At 45.5% G+C, this 16,476-nt stretch overlaps 1 protein-coding gene across 4 annotated transcripts in view; it reads right to left on the bottom strand.

Annotated features, from left to right (window-relative positions):
- RAD18 (RAD18 E3 ubiquitin protein ligase) overlaps positions 1–16,476 on the bottom strand; it is a 178,008-nt gene that overhangs the window by 106,573 nt on the left and 54,959 nt on the right. For all 4 annotated transcript variants that reach the window (XM_075574689.1, XM_075574690.1, XM_075574687.1 and 1 more), the window contains exon 10: positions 3,942–4,055. In XM_075574689.1, the coding sequence (XP_075430804.1) occupies positions 3,942–4,055 (114 nt within the window). The remainder of the gene's footprint in view (positions 1–3,941; positions 4,056–16,476) is intronic.

Here is a 16,476-nt window from a genome sequence, read left to right as displayed (position 1 = left end):
ACACACACACCTTTCTATCCTGATCATCCTCTTTCTGGGTTCTCTCTGCCTTGCAAAACTAGGATAATTCAGGTACAACCCCATCCCCCCAGATTTATCTAATAAAAAAAGGTGTTTTCTACTAGAATTTTATATTTTCTATAATAAATGTGGTGATATTTTTAGCATCATTTTGGTCAAGACACTAATAAATAAATACTGCTATCTCACATACTGCCATGCTATCCCCCTCTTTTTTCACCAACACCAACCTCACAGCAAGTCTACTTCCATATAATTTGCTCTACTGAGCTACTCCGTGTGCCTCAGATGCCAGCAGCACTCTCATTGGTTAGATAAGGACCTTGTTCATGAAAGTTATATAACCCAGTGCTGTACCCGGGCTTACTGAATATGATTGAGCTTTGTGCATCCTAACTTAACCCTGTGGGTGCCCCAAGAAGTACTCACTACGTCATGGGGTGTTGTGGCATTCATGGGGTGCCATTATGTAGTGCCCAAGTTATGCCCAGAGGGTTGGTTTTCTAGGGGAGATTGCTCCATGGGAATGCAGAACACCTTCTTCTACACCCGTTTCTGGGTTATGCAGTCGTGTGACCGCGCTTTGCTGGAGGGGGCAGCCACGCTGGTGCTGTGGCACCTCCCGCACCCAAAGTGTTAATGCTTTGCCAAGTTGTTCAGCAGAATTATCCTCTTTAAATCAAGAACAGAATCACTCCTTTTAAATAGCACCTGAGCATTACCTGACAATAGAATACCTCACCTTATATAAGGAATGTTCTGGACTCTGGAGGATCAGTACATTTTCTAGGAGTAAAAATGATATAAATCTAATACTACTGCATTTCCCCCGACACACACCCCTCCCCCCTCCCCTCCTCCTGATGCCAGCTCTGCTCCGATCTCAGCCGCCGACACCAAAGGTAGGGAGGGGGAGTGGGAGGTGTGGTGTAGTGTGCTGTGAGAGTGTGCTGTGAGTGCTGTGTGCTGTGAGAGTGTGCTGTGAGTGCTGTGAGAGTGTGCTGTGAGTGCTGTGAGAGTGTGCTGTGAGTGCTGTGTGCTGTGAGAGTGTGCTGTGAGTGCTGTGTGCTGTGAGAGTGTGCTGTGAGTGCTGTGTGCTGTGAGAGCTGAGTGCTGTGAGAGCTGAGTGCTGTGTGCTGTGAGAGTGTGCTGTGAGAGTGTGCTGTGCTGTGTGCTGTGAGACTGTGCTGTGAGAGTGTGCTGTGTGCTGTGAGCAGTGTGCAGTGAGAGTGTGTGCAGTGAGAGTGTGTGCTGGGAGTGTGTGCAGTGTGCTGTGAGCTGTGAGCAGTGTGCAGTGTGCAGTGAGTGTGTGTAGTGTGTGCAGTGTAGAGTGTGTGCCGTGTGCAGTGTGCAGTGAGTGTGTGCTGGGAGTGTGTGCAGTGAGTGTGTGCAGGGAGTGTGTGCAGGGAGTGTGTGCAGTGAGTGCTGGGAGTGTGTGCAGTGTGCAGTGAGTGTGTGCAGTGAGAGTGTGTGCAGTGAGTGTGTGCAGTGAGAGTGTGTGCAGTGAGAGTGTGTGCAGTGAGAGTGTGTGCAGTGAGAGTGTGTGCAGTGAGTGCAGTGAGTGCAGTGAGTGTGTGCAGTGAGTGTGTGTAGTGAGAGTGTGTGCAGTGAGAGTGTGTGCAGTGAGAGTGTGTGCAGTGAGAGTGTGTGCAGTGTGCAGTGAGTGCTGGGAGTGTGTGCTGGGAGTGTGTGCTGTGAGCAGTGTGCAGTGAGAGTGTGTGCAGTGTAGAGTGTGTGCAGTGTAGAGTGTGTTCAGTGAGAGTGTGTGCAGTGTGCGCTGGGAGTGTGTGCAGTGTGCAGTGAGAGTGTGTGCAGTGAGAGTGTGTGCAGTGAGAGTGTGTGCAGTGAGAGTGTGTGCAGTGAGAGTGTGTGCAGTGAGAGTGTGTGCAGTGAGAGTGTGTGCAGTGAGAGTGTGTGCAGTGAGAGTGTGTGCAGTGAGAGTGTGTGCAGTGAGAGTGTGTGCAGTGAGAGTGTGTGCAGTGAGAGTGTGTGCAGTGAGAGTGTGTGCAGTGAGAGTGTGTGCAGTGAGAGTGTGTGCAGTGAGAGTGTGTGCAGTGAGAGTGTGTGCAGTGAGAGTGTGTGCAGTGAGAGTGTGTGCAGTGTGCAGTGTGCAGAAAAAATGTAAAAAAAAAAAATTTAATTTAAAATTTATTTTTTTTAACTGGGAGCCACGTGAAAACTGCGTTATAAACGAATTCGCGTTATAACGGGTCGCGCTATAACGGGGTTCAGCTGTATATATTTTTAAATACAATAAAACTTGACATAGTCAGGGTCTCAAATCACATACACAAAATGTTGGGGTCATGGCCTATGAAAACCAGAATATAACAAAAATAAAAAGTTGCAGAATGCACCGAATTACTGCCACATTTTTCAAAGCTACATACAGTCGTCGCCATGAAAATACAATGCCGTGTTAATACCACTTATGTTTTATACCATTGGGGAAATCGGCCTGAAACCTTAGCAGCTAGACTGGCTAATCACTTCCGATTCCAAATTACAACTACGTTTCCCACTCTGCCAAAGTAAAACAAACAAAACTGGATTTATTAAGCAGCACCGGAGGCAATGTAACATTTGGGTCGCACTAAAGTAATAATCCCTGAAAAAAATCTATATTAGTTTAGGTCAGACTAATCTTACATTGTGAAACAGCTAAAATGCTACGGGTTGCTTTCACGTTTCACTTTTTCCTGCTTCCGGAGATACTGTACTTACCTCCGTAGGGGGGTGCCGGTATCGCTCTGCTTTTTAAATCTCCTGCGTCACGTGGGCCAATAGCAAACCGCCGCACCGGATGACGTCACGGCTTCCTATCGGCCCGCAGGTTTGAAAACGCTGCCATTATGTGATCCCTGCTAATGAGCCTGGAGTGGCTACCGGCACCCCATTGCGGGGTTAAATATCTCTGAAAGCAGTAAGGGGGTGGGGGGGCCACCGGAGCTGAAAATAATGGGGTTCTGCTCCAGAGACCCTCTGCTTCAATATTATGTTACAAAAAAATTAAAACACTTGGGTTGCAGCTTTAAGAGTTGAATTTTTGCAAGTCAAAAAATGAGAAAAATAAATAATGAAAGAACAGAGGCTATAAGTGACCAGAAAACAACCAGATGTCACTCCCCTTCTATGCTCTTAATAAAATAGAGATGAACGTACAGTACGTGGCCACGAAGAGACTAAATTAAATAGTAACAGTTTATGTTCACGTTCCATGTCTATAAAGCACATCAAAGCAGAAACAAGACCAAAAAAAGAAGGACGAAATTATAGTATGCCGATCCAAAGATCATTATCTCATCTGCCTCGATACTTCTTTCATGTGAGCAGGGAGGAAAATAGCTTTCGTCTCACCATCAAACAACTGATGATTAAGACAAGCCGACATGCAGCAAGGATCCAGCTAGGAACAGACAGTTTTTCAAATGGATGTTTCATTGAAAAGCAAGATATTGAATAGGGTGATTGAATACTGTGTGTGTGGTGGAGATACTGAACACTATGGGAGTTATTAATTAAGTCAATGGGAGTGTCCGTATGACAGTGTCTCAATTGGCCCCTTCGCAGTTTAAATGAATAATCATGTGTACATGGTGTGCATTTGTAATTCGAGATCGATACTCAAACACTTTTAAAAACGTCAGCATTCACTAAAAAGAGGAAAGGAACTAAAGAAATGAGGAGAAAGAAAATGACCGTTACGCAGTTGACCATATTCCGGGCAAGATCACATGTACTGCAGAGTAATGAACTCCATCAACATTAGCGTGTGGGGGTTCTGGAGATAAAGCTGGACTTAACCCCTCAGTACACTTTAGGCCTCTCCAGCATAAGAGGTTAACAACTTTGTGATTATGATATTACAGTATCAGCAGGTCCCCAAGACATCTCTCCATTCTGTTCTCCTCGGCCCTTACCTTCACTTATCTGGCAATCTTCAGACTTCACTTTTATTTTCTTTCCTCCAGCGTTCCTCCACCTGTCCTTCACCTGGTCAACCAACTGCTGGAACTCACTCTTGTGTTTCCTTCCTGCAACACAGTCAGATTTGGTTGATTCGTTGAGAATCTACACCCGTACAAATAAGACACAGCGTTTTCATGGAGGCCTCTCACACAAGATGCATAATATAAATTGTTTCCAGAGCAGCCCAACCCAAATTACCTCCGCCATATGAAAAGCCATAACCTCTGCACTTTTGCAACCTTCGATATTACACGTTTTGTGTAACGGCTCGAATTATAAACCAGGCATGCAGTACTTTTCTATAGGACACAAAGCAACATTTCAGGTTTGTCAATGAGGCTGCAATGATCAGTGAAAATGTATTTTAAGTGCAATACACAAACACTGAAAACATAGACACATGAGTAACATGCTCTTTGTAGTTTGGTTCATCGGGAGTGGGAAAGGAAACCTGAAGTCAGGACAACATCGCTCTGCAGTTCCCTTACAAGGCATGAGATAGAGGGGTGGTTGTACAACCCCTCGGTAATAAGGGGGAAGACAGCCGTCACAAAATCCTCTTTGCAGTTTCCCACGCAGGGAGCAGAACGAAGAACACAGGGTGAATTGGGGCAAGATCACAGGGTGAATTGGGGCAAGATCAGCCCCTCTGCAGTTCCGTGCGCTAGAGGTCAGAAAGAATAAAGATGTGCGTTTCTCTCACACTTTTTTTTTTTTCCCCTCAAAAGTTTACCTTTTTGGTAAAAATGTTACGAAAGTGGCAGTATATAAAGGACCATGTGACCTTACGCATTGACTTTTAATGCTTAGTGAAGTGTGTTTGCGAAGCTTGACAATTTATGAACATTTTCAAGGAAAATGTCGCCAGGGTTGCGAAGTTCGGCACACGTTTTGCAGATCTCTACTCGGCAGGCCAGGAATTTGCATAGGATAGGATTATAAAAAATAAAGTTAGAGGCCAATATTTCAGAGATCTAACATTGTCCTCCAAGATGTACCTTAAAGTACTTCCGTGGACTCATTGCAAGTTTGAAGTTTTTTGCGCTTCCAATCATTTAATCAGTTCTTTGCTTTCCTCTACCTAAACACAATATTGTACATATACAGTACAGTAACCTTAAATGCTTGTGTGGTTTCTCTCATTTAGAAGCAAAATTACTTTTTCCTGCCAGCGAGGCTCAGTGAAGCAGATTCATAAAATCATTTTGTGAGCTGTTTGCTCTTAAACATTTCACGATGAAGGAAGCTGGAGATGTGTTGAAGTGGTTCATATTATCAAAAACACAAACCCTGGCTCGCACAGCTTCTGTTCAGAGTATATATCCCAGCTGACATTTCTCTGGGTTGATCTCAAGATAAGGCAGTGGAAATATACACTGGCACGGCAGCTTTTTCACTTTCCATAACGGCTTTAGTGCTACTGTGCATCAAATTTAAAAAAATACATTCGCCGTAGCCAGCACCCTTCTCTTGGCAAGTACATGTCTCGTTCCTAACTTTCTGCCATCACTATTAATACCCTCGCCCCTATAACATCCCCAGCATAGCTGCTGCATGTGTAAATACTCACGAAACGTAAGACGAGGAACGGAAAGCAGCCTATGTGAAAAAGTATGCAATGGTAATGGATTAGCCTCTAAAAGCTTCTGAGCTAACGTCTTAAAATGTTGACTATAATAAAGAACAGACATTTAAGTGAACACGCAGCTGGTTAAGACAATACAAGAGATCTATACACATATAACGTTTAAGGAGCAGGCTTTCTAAAATCCATTATAACCAGTCTAGAGTTTAATGGAATAAGGAGAGAATGGGAGTTTTAGGTTTTTTATTTAGGCGTGATAGATAAACAATCAAAAGGTCATTTTTGGTTTTTCATTAGAAACACCACATGCAATCGTAAATGTTCAATAGATATTTGAGCATGTTATTTATAGTGTTTTTATGGATCATTGATATAGATATAGATAGATAAATACACACACACACACATATACATATATATATATATATATATATATATATATATATATACACACACACACACACACACACACAGCTTTTTCAGTGATATATGATTGTATTGTATTGTATTGTATGTCTTTATTTATATAGCGCCATTAATGTACATAGCGCTTCACAGCAGTAATACATGTGGTAATCCAATAAATAACAGATAATATAAATAACAGATCGTGGGAATAAGTGCTTTAGACATTAAGGAAGAGGAGTCCCTGCTCCGAGGAGCTTACAGTCTAATTGGTAGGTAGGGAGAACGTACAGAGACAGTAGGAGGGAGTTCTGGTAAGTGCATCTGCAGGGGGCCAAGCTTTATGTGCCATGTGTTCAGAATAGCCACAGTCCTATTCATATGCTTCTTTAAGCAAGTGTGTCTTAAGGTGGGTCTTAAAGGTGGATAGAGAGGGTGCTAGTCGGGTACTGAGGGGAAGGGCATTCCAGAGGTGAGGGGCAGTCAATGAAAAAGGTTTAAGGCGGGAGAGGGCTTTAGATACAAAGGGGGTAGAAAGAAGACATCCTTGAGAAGAACGCAAGAGTCTGGATGGTGCATAACGAGAAATTAGGGCTGAGATGTAAGGAGGGGCAGAAGAGTGTAAAGCTTTAAAAGTGAGGAGATGAATGGAGTGTGAGATGCGGGATTTGATCGGAAGCCAGGAGAGGGATTTCATGACGGGAGATGCTGAGACAGATCTAGGAAAGAGTAGAGTGATTCTGGCAGCAGCGTTAAGGATAGATTGTAGGGGAGACAGGTGAGAGGCAGGAAGGCCGGACAGCAGGAGGTTACAGTAATCAAGACGGGAGAGAATGAGGGCCTGAGTCAGAGTTTTAGCAGTCGAGCAACAGAGGAAAGGGCGTATCTTTGTTATATTGCGGAGGAAAAAGCGACAGGTTTTAGAAATGTTTTGAATGTGAGGGGCAAATGTGAGAGAGGAGTCGAGTGTGACCCCAAGGCAGCGTGCTTGGGCTACTGGGTGAATGATCGTAGTTCCAACAGTAATGTGGAAGGAGGTAGTAGGGCCAGGTTTGGGAGGAAGTATGAGGAGCTCTGTTTTAGCCATGTTGAGTTTAAGGCGGCGGAGGGCCATCCAGGATGATATAGCAGAGAGACATTCAGAAACTTTGGTTTGTACAGTAGGTGTAAGGTCGGGTGTTGAGAAATATATTTGTGTGTCGTCAGCATAGAGGTGATAATTAAACCCAAAAGATGTTATTAGGTCACCTAGAGAGAGTGTATACAGAGAAAAGAGAAGAGGTCCCAGGACAGAGCCCTGGGGTACCCCCACAGAGAGATCAATAGAGGAGGAGGAGGTATTAGCAGAAGAGACACTGAAAGTACGATGGGAGAGGTAGGATGAGATCCAGGATAGAGCTTTGTTCCGAATGCCAAGAGTATGGAGAATGTGAAGGAGAAGAGGGTGGTCCACGGTGTCAAATGCTGCAGAGAGGTCGAGTAATATGAGCAGAGTGTAATGACCTCTGTCTTTGGCAGCATGGAGGTCGTCAGTTATTTTAGTGAGGGCTGTTTCCGTGGAGTGAGCAGTACGGAAGCCAGATTGTAGAGGGTCTAGGAGAGAATAGGTGTTGAGAAAATGGAGCAAGCGAGCGAATACAAGACGTTCAAGGAGTTTAGAGGCAAAAGGCAGGAGGGAGACAGGCCGATAGTTAGAAAGACAGGTAGGGTCAAGCTTGCTGTTTTTGAGTAATGGTATGACTGTTGCATGTTTGAAGGAGGATGGAAAGGTTCCAGAGCAGAGGGAGGAGTTAAAAATGTGCGTGAGCGTAGGGATTATAGTAGGAGCAAGAGGTTTTAGGAGATGGGAGGGAATGGGGTCAAGAGGGCAAGTGGTAGAGGGAGAAGAGGCGATCAACAGCGACACATCCTCCTCTGAGACATGATGTTTTAATGAGCTCCCGCGTTTAGTCAGCTGATGAAAGTGGGATCTACTTTTGCAGCGATCTGCAGGGACAGAGATAATAATTCCACCATTACAAGACTATTACAATTAGGACGCTGCCCAGCAGGAAGATAATGAAGATTAGGAAATTATGTTTTGCATCTAACCACAGCATGCCACGACGGGGTGTAAACGGCTAACAGTTACAGGCACCAGACCTCATGTCCATGGAAAGTTTCACGGGAAAAGGCTCGATAGTTCCAGTTCTATAACGTGTATGGGGCCTACGTGTCAACACGTGGAACAAAAACTTGGGCACTTTCATCTTGCATCAGGGCCCTTTTCACATTTTGCACCGGCTTGTGACTTAGGTAAAGTCAGGAGGAGGAGTTTGGGAGGAATTACATGACGCACAGATTATAATGAGAAGTATAATGTTCTGTGCGTCTTTCTTTTTTACGCGCGCCTAACAGCCCGCCAGATCTGAAGCATTCTACGCCCGATATTAAAAGAAAAAAATTGCTTACATGAAACAATTGAAACAACATGGAGCAGTGAAGAAGAAGTATCAGCCACACGGTCTTAATCATCAAATGAAAAGGGGTTAAATGTGCCAAGGAATCCAACGTTTCGGCAGTAATACTGTAGGCTCGCCCTGAGAAAGGCAGTATTACTGCCGAAACGTTGGATTCCTCGGCACATTAAACCCCTTTTCATTTGATGATTAAGACCGTGCGCCTGATTCTTCTTCTTCACTGGATCTATTTGGGACATCAGGAGCTCCCCAGAACCAGCGCACCGGCGGTTAAGTACCCCACTTTCACCCTTTTTGTTTGAGTGCGTGCACTAACTTCATTCCACAACATGGAGCAGTTCATCAAAACAAACTTTTCGCCGACTTGATAAAAAGACCCCTTTCTTTTCTGTGTAAGGTAATGTGTAGTCCTATACATATGTATTAACCATTGCGAACATCTTACAAAATCCCTTGTCATTGAATTCCTAAGTCATATAGAGAAAGAGGTGCTGATATACCCAACGTTGATGCTGCCTAAATACTGCAGTGTCTTGAATGGCATAAATCAATAATATAACACTCAGTTCATGAATTGAATGCTGATATATAAATGATATGGCTGCAAGACCATGTAGTCCAACCAGATGTGAAGGAGCTGGTGCAACACCCACCTCACCTGAGTCCACCGGGGAGATAACAGTCTGTGGAGGGCCGCCCGTGGAGTGTATAACCCCGAGAACCGGGAGGTCCGATCTTCCTTCTACCCCTGCGGCGGTGGTAACCCGGGATGGGCGGCCTGGTGGTGATGATGATGGAGTCCCGCGTCTGCAGACACTCCTGCCTGCTCACCGGGTGCCTGTATGACCTCCCGCGATGTTCCGGTCACGCTCCGTACAGGGGTTCCGGCTCGTGGCGGCCCGAATCAACAGGGTTTGAGGGAGAGTTGGTTACTCTTTGATAAAGCGCCTCCACGGCGGGAAACGCGTCAGAGTTTTTAATTTGTGTGTTTGTCACCGTGGCACATATGCACAATAAATAGTTTCTTTTTTGCCTGCAGCCCTTTTGTTTTCTCGCAGTGCTCTACTTTCCAATTCTCTATGAATTCTTAAGTCAGTTGATATATTTCCCCCCCTTAAACATCCATTCGCGTTCTTGTTCAGGATGGAGACGTCACTCCATTGTTGCGCAGTTCTTGCAGGCCCAATTGTCTGGCAGAAAAGTTTATTAATCATTTCACATAGATCAGGGTGTGGGCAACTCCAGAACGCAAGGGCCACCAACTGGTCAGGTTTTAAGGATATCCCTGCTTCAGCACAGTTGGCTCAAAGAATGAACCAACTGTGCTGAAGCAGGGATACCCTTAAAACCTGACCTATTGTGGCCCTTGAGGACTGGCGTTGCCCACACCCTTACTTAGACGCTGCGGTTGCCATTAGTTGCTTTCATCTTGGAGAGGAGATAAAGGCAAACAGGAGAAAGGCGTAACCTGCTGCTCCCTTTGCATTACATCCCTTACCATCTTTGACAAGAACCCTAGTAAAACAAACAATGCATACAACATGGGAAATCAGTCACGGCTCTCTTACTGCAACAGTTTCCATTCCCGCACTTTAGCCAGCGCTCCTCCATCAGTTTTTGGAAGGCAGGCCTTATCTTGCCAAACTTTGGCTTTTCTTCAGAACCAACGCACCCTTCTTCCAGTTAGTTGAAGGCAGAATTGTGCTAACGAATCGTGCTCTACACCAGGTGTGCGCAAACTTTTCCCCGTGCGCACCCCTAGCTGCTCTCCTTGGTGCCTCGCACCTCCCCCCCCACACACACACACACACGCCATCACGTGACGCCTGGTTACCATGATGACGCATCACTAGAAGGGAAGGCCGTAATTATACCAGAAATCGCTGGTGACGCCGCGCAGCTTCAAAAACTAAAAAATCCAATGACAGCGCACATACCAGTAGCGACGTAAGCGCCGCGATGAACTGCAAAGCTTCTGTCTCATGAAGAGATTTGAGATTTTGTTTTTCACAGGAGACGGCGCGTCATGTGATTTGCACGGCCAATCCCAGTGCATCTTAAACAAAGCAACTGGTCATGTCTCCTCTGCAGTAGCGCTACAAATCGCATGTGCACGACGCCCTGCGACGTCACTACGTTGACGTCACCAGATCGCTCTGCAGCTCCTGGTATAATTGAGGCCTAAGTGTGTTATAGAGGCCTTGCGCGATCCCCCAGCATTTCATTAAAGAGCGCGGGACTTCTATAACTGCTGCGTCCCCCACCAGAAAATCTAGCGCCCCCCAGTTTGCGCACCCCTGCTCTACACTACAAGACTCCTGCAGGAATATCTAGATTTCCAAAGTACCATCTAGGATTAATGGACTTGGAAGATGATGACAACGGCACAGGACGTTCATGTGTGTACGAGAATAGGTATCGCATTCATTTTTATTCCCGGGCACAATGCTAGAATCCTGGACAGCAAGACCCTTCCTAGATACAGTTTGTTTGTATCAGTCCGGTTTAGCATTTGCCTGAGCTGCATGCAATACATTTCAAGTATCAGTGGTTCAAAAAAAAAAAAAAAAGGCGCTTCCTTTCCCTGCGTGTGCAAATACTTGGAACACGTTGCAGAGGTCACCGCCATTATGAACTGGAGTTACATTCTGTCCCCACGTTACATGAGAGCCTCCATAAAGACAGGTTCACATGCATGGATCCAACATGTATTCTCCCACTAAAGAGGTCTCCAAAACTAAACCCTAAACCAATCTTCATTCTGCCTGTGATTTTCCTAACCAGTGTATGAGAATGTGTTCTTAACGACCGACTTTGGAAATCTTTTGATTCTTTTCGTATCGTCTCAGACGGAGATGCAAACGACCTCTCCCCTGAGACGTATCCATGCCAGAGAACCCATTAAAGACTATATACTGCGACTAGATGTAATGCACGCATTCTTTTATGATAATTCCAGACCCCAAAAAAATGTTGAAGTCTCTCTTCGATGCATCACTTAAACGGCACAAGCTGCGCCCGGGGGTTTGTAATAAAGTATAATATTGTGTTACATTGGCCGCTGTTTCTTCACTCTGCTGTTAGATATGAGTGCTTAATCAAACAGTAATAATGTATGTAGGACGAATTAATAATTGACCAGATGCCCTGCGCTAAAACATTCCACAAACCACCAGAGCAGACTGGGCAGCACATCGTCAATCACTTTGCAGTATGAAACGCACTAAAAACAAGAGTCTCAGTAATATGCAACAATTGTACAATCTCCTAAACCCCAACCGTGCAAGAGAGTGGGGTCCGTGACCACGAGTTCAACGCGCACGTATTGTTTAGGACCCACACAAATCGAACGGAACATGCTCCAATATAAAGCAGTCATAAGTATGTCTTTACACACCCAACCGCACAATGATTCGCCTACTTAGAAAACATGGAACCAAAATTATTATTGGAGCTTTCCAAACCAAGAGATGCTCAGTACCATCATACAGTGTAACATTTTCTTTTCCCAAAAATGTGGTTGAAATGTGTCCTCCCGCTAAGAAAAGTAATTAATGGAAGGCACCGGGACACAGCGCTTCAACCATGTTATTTCTGAAAAGAGTCAGACTAAAAGAACTACAGCGCAACCCCCTTATAACACCGTGCTTGGGGTCCAAAGAATCACATCGCGCTATAAGCGGATCGCGTTAGAAATAATGTGCAATTGTATGCATTGTACAATAAAGTATTTAAGATACCAATAATCGTGTTGTAAAGTATTCATAAATACAAAAATGGGGAGCCGCGTTTACATCGCGTTATAGGCGGATTCGCGTATTAACGAATCGCGTGGGGTTGACCTGTATTACCAGAACACACTGGACCTACAGCTGGTTTCCTACACACCAGGACATCGAAGGCAAAGGAACTGGTCAGTTGTAGCCAATCATAGCACGGAATTCTCATATACAGTAGTCTGAAAGGTTGGACCATTTTATTGTTGCATATTATATGCGCAGAAGTTGTATAACAACACGTGGACTCTCCGCTTACCTGTCATTCAGTACCTATGGGGACATTGTAACTTAGTTACCAGTAACTTAGGGGACATTGTAACTTAGTTACCAGTAACTTAGGGGACATTGTAACTTAGTTACCAATAACTTAGGGGACATTGTGCTGGCCTTGTTAGATTCAAGAAAGCATCTGTCTCACAAAGTAATAAATAACATGTCTGACGTGACTTCAAATTGAGACGCTTTTATCACTGGAATAATACGCCGTGACATTTCTTGCGTACCAGAGTTACAGGCAAGATATTTTGGGATCTTTCGGTAACATTTTAATAGGATTCATGTTTAAAATAAACTTGCTATTTCTATATTTCACCCAATGTTTCCGCGGATTAGCAGATAACATGCTAACACATACGTAACGCTACTTGTCAATATATGCAGAGGGATTAAAAAAAAAATTAAGAGGTGAAAATAATATATCAGTAAATTACCGTGGCTACAGAAGGCACAATGCCACGTAATGTAAACTTGCTGTGCGACATAGCAGCTATTTAAAGAGACAAATTCACAGCAGGATTTTATAATGTATTGGACATGTTAGAAACAATCCATGCAAACTAAGGGACGCACTCATGTTTCTGTCACTTTAAGGAAAATATTAGCTGTCACAGCTTAAATCAGGCTATATAATGCTTTTTTTTTTTTCATTTTATTTTTTTAATTTAAAGCAACATTAAAATGAAAAATGTAAGCATCATACACAGCACAATATCACCACTAATTTGTCATACATTGTTAGCAGTTAAATGATGAGACGTGCTGAACTCCCACAGTATGCCACCCAGAAATAACAACAAGAGACAGAATAAAGTCAGATAATAAAGCAAACAAAAAGAAAATCTGATATAACTGGCACTACACATAATATTATGTAATAAATCAGCAATCTGAATATGTTCCCCAGCTCATTACTGCACATATATACTACACTGTATATGCAGCGTTAAAGACATGTATGGGATCTGCATATGCAGTGTACATGGTGTGTGTGTGTATGGGATCTGCATATGCAGTGTACATGGTGTGTGTGTATGGGATCTGCATATGCAGTGTACATGGTGTGTGTGTATGGGATCCGCATATGCAGTGTACATGGTGTGTGTGTGTGTGTGTGTGTAGAGGATCTGCATATGCAGCGTATAAGATGTGTATGGGATCTGTAATGCGGCGTATAAGGGATCTGTATATGCAGGGCATATGGCATGTATGGGATCTGTATGGGATCTGTAATGCGGCATATAAGGGATCTGTATATGCAGGGCATATGGCATGTATGGGATCTGTATGGGATCTGTATATGCAGTGTATAAGGTGTGTATGGGTTCTGTATATGCAGTGTATAAGGTGTGTATGGGATCTGTATATGCAGTGTATAAGGTGTGTATGGGATCTGTATATGCAGTGTATAAGGTGTGTATGGGATCTGTATATGCAGTGTATAAGGTGTGTATGGGATCTGTATATGCAGTGTATAAGGTGTGTATGGGATATGTATATGCAGTGTATAAGGTGTGTATGGGATCTGTATATGCAGTGTATAAGGTGTGTATGGGATCTGTATATGCAGTGTATAAGGTGTGTATGGGATCTGCATATGCAGTGTATAAGGTGTGTATGGGATCTGTATATGCAGTGTATAAGGTGTGTATGGGATCTGCATATGCAGTGTATAAGGTGTGTATGGGATCTGCATATGCAGTGTATAAGGTGTGTATGGGATCTGTATATGCAGTGTATAAGGTGTGCATGGGATCTGTATATGCAGTGTATAAGGTGTGTATGGGATCTGTATATGCAGTGTATACGGTGTGTATGGGATCTGTATATGCAGTGTACAAGGTATCTGTATATGCAGTGTATACGGTGTGTATGGGATCTGTATATGCAGTGTATACGGTGTGTATGGGATCTGTATATGCAGTGTACAAGGTATCTGTATATGCAGTGTACAAGGTATCTGTACATGCAGTGTATAAGATTTGCAATGAGGTGCAGAGTCCGATAGCAGAATCTTTTGAGGTGTTACAAGTCAGCAAAACTCTGCAGGAGTTTGGTGATCACTATGTGGCCGTCTCCTGCTAAGCCCACATTTAATATGATGTAAAAATGACTCTCCCCCGCCCCCCCTCCCCCGTGTGTTTATGAAGAGGTTAGCTCCATTCATTGGAAGAAAACAAGTTTCCTGATCAGGAGGAAGAAGCTGCTTCCCAGCCTACTGACGGAGGCGGCACAAAGGGGTCCACCCCATCGTAGCCAGAGGTCAACAATTATTTTCTTTGCAATGCCCTGCAGCAGGCGCCTCTAGCAGCGGAGGAATGCCCTGCAGGCCTCTCTGGCAGCGGAGGAATGCCCTGCAGGCCTCTCTAGCAGCGGAGGAATGCCCTGCAGGCCTCTCTGGCAGCGGAGGAATGCCCTGCAGGCCTCTCTAGCAGCGGAGGAATGCCCTGCAGGCCTCTCTGGCAGCGGAGGAATGCCCTGCAGGCCTCTCTAGCAGCGGAGGAATGCCCTGCAGGCCTCTCTGGCAGCGGAGGAATGCCCTGCGGGCCTCTCTGGCAGCGGAGGAATGCCCTGCAGGCCTCTCTGGCAGCGGAGGAATGCCCTGCAGGCCTCTCTAGCAGCGGAGGAATGCCCTGCAGGCCTCTCTGGCAGCGGAGGAATGACCTGCAGGCCTCTCTGGCAGCGGAGGAATGCCCTGCAGGCCTCTCTGGCAGCGGAGGAATGCCCTGCAGGCCTCTCTGGCAGCGGAGGAATGCCCTGCAGCAGGCCTCTCTGGCAGCGGAGGAATGACCTGTAGGCCTCTCTGGCAGCGGAGGAATGCCCTGCAGGCCTCTCTGGCAGCGGAGGAATGCCCTGCAGGCCTCTCTGGCAGCGGAGGAATGCCCTGCAGGCCTCTCTGGCAGCGGAGGAATGCCCTGCAGGCCTCTCCGGCAGCGGAGGAATGCCCTGCAGCAGGCCTCTCTGGCAGCGGAGGAATGACCTGCAGGCCTCTCTGGCAGCGGAGGAATGCCCTGCAGGCCTCTCTGGCAGCGGAGGAATGCCCTGCAGGCCTCTCTGGCAGCGGAGGAATGCCCTGCAGGCCTCTCTGGCAGCGGAGGAATGCCCTGCAGGCCTCTCTGGCAGCGGAGGAATGCCCTGCAGGCCTCTCTGGCAGCGGAGGAATGCCCTGCAGGCCTCTCTGGCAGCGGAGGAATGCCCTGCAGGCCTCTCTGGCAGCGGAGGAATGCCCTGCAGGCCTCTCTGGCAGCAGAGGGGCCAATGTGCTCTGCAGATTTCACGTGCAATACGGAGCCGTTATTTCAGAAGTGTGAAGAACTGTGAATAGAATCGGAAATGCAGAAATGTGTTTGTGTTTTGATAAACCCTAATTACTGCTCTGCCAGCGACACCGAGGACACTGCTGGGAAGCAGACGTGTGAGGCAGAAGATTCAGAGCACGTGCCAGCCCGAGTGTAACATACAGACACATTGTGTCACATCACCGCTTGAAGTAGTGCTTCATAGATCATGCTTACTGAATAACTTGAGCACTTCCGCAAACAACTGCTTTCATTATTCCCAGTTTATTATTGGATATTATTCAGGGCACATTTATTGCTTAATGTACATTCGTTCTTTTTTTATAGCCCTATATTTGGAAGGAGCCTACAACACGCCTGCGCCACAAACGAACGTGCATGTGCGAGGGGCGCTTCCAGGAGACTGGTCGTGATAAGTATATTTCCCATTGTGAAAAAATGACGGCTGAACAATTGGAGACTCGGGGAGATAAAGACCGATCTTTATGTACAAGTTCCCCTGCAGCTCTAATCCGCAACAACCTCAAGACCTCGGCAGTGACAGTAGTTTGACCCAGAGAGATTGTTTGTGCAGATCAAGTGGTCAGGAGACACTTTTGTGCAAACCGGCCTCTCTGAAGCTTCCCGACTTCACGACACCAGAACTGTATTGCGGATTTATGAAACGGCCGCCCAGTAGAACC

The sequence above is a fragment of the Ascaphus truei genome, chromosome 17 (genome assembly GCF_040206685.1).
Source record: "Ascaphus truei isolate aAscTru1 chromosome 17, aAscTru1.hap1, whole genome shotgun sequence".
Classification (NCBI taxonomy): domain Eukaryota; kingdom Metazoa; phylum Chordata; class Amphibia; order Anura; family Ascaphidae; genus Ascaphus; species Ascaphus truei.
Note: the sequence above shows the minus strand (reverse complement) of the source record. Positions and strands in the feature narration are given on the sequence as shown.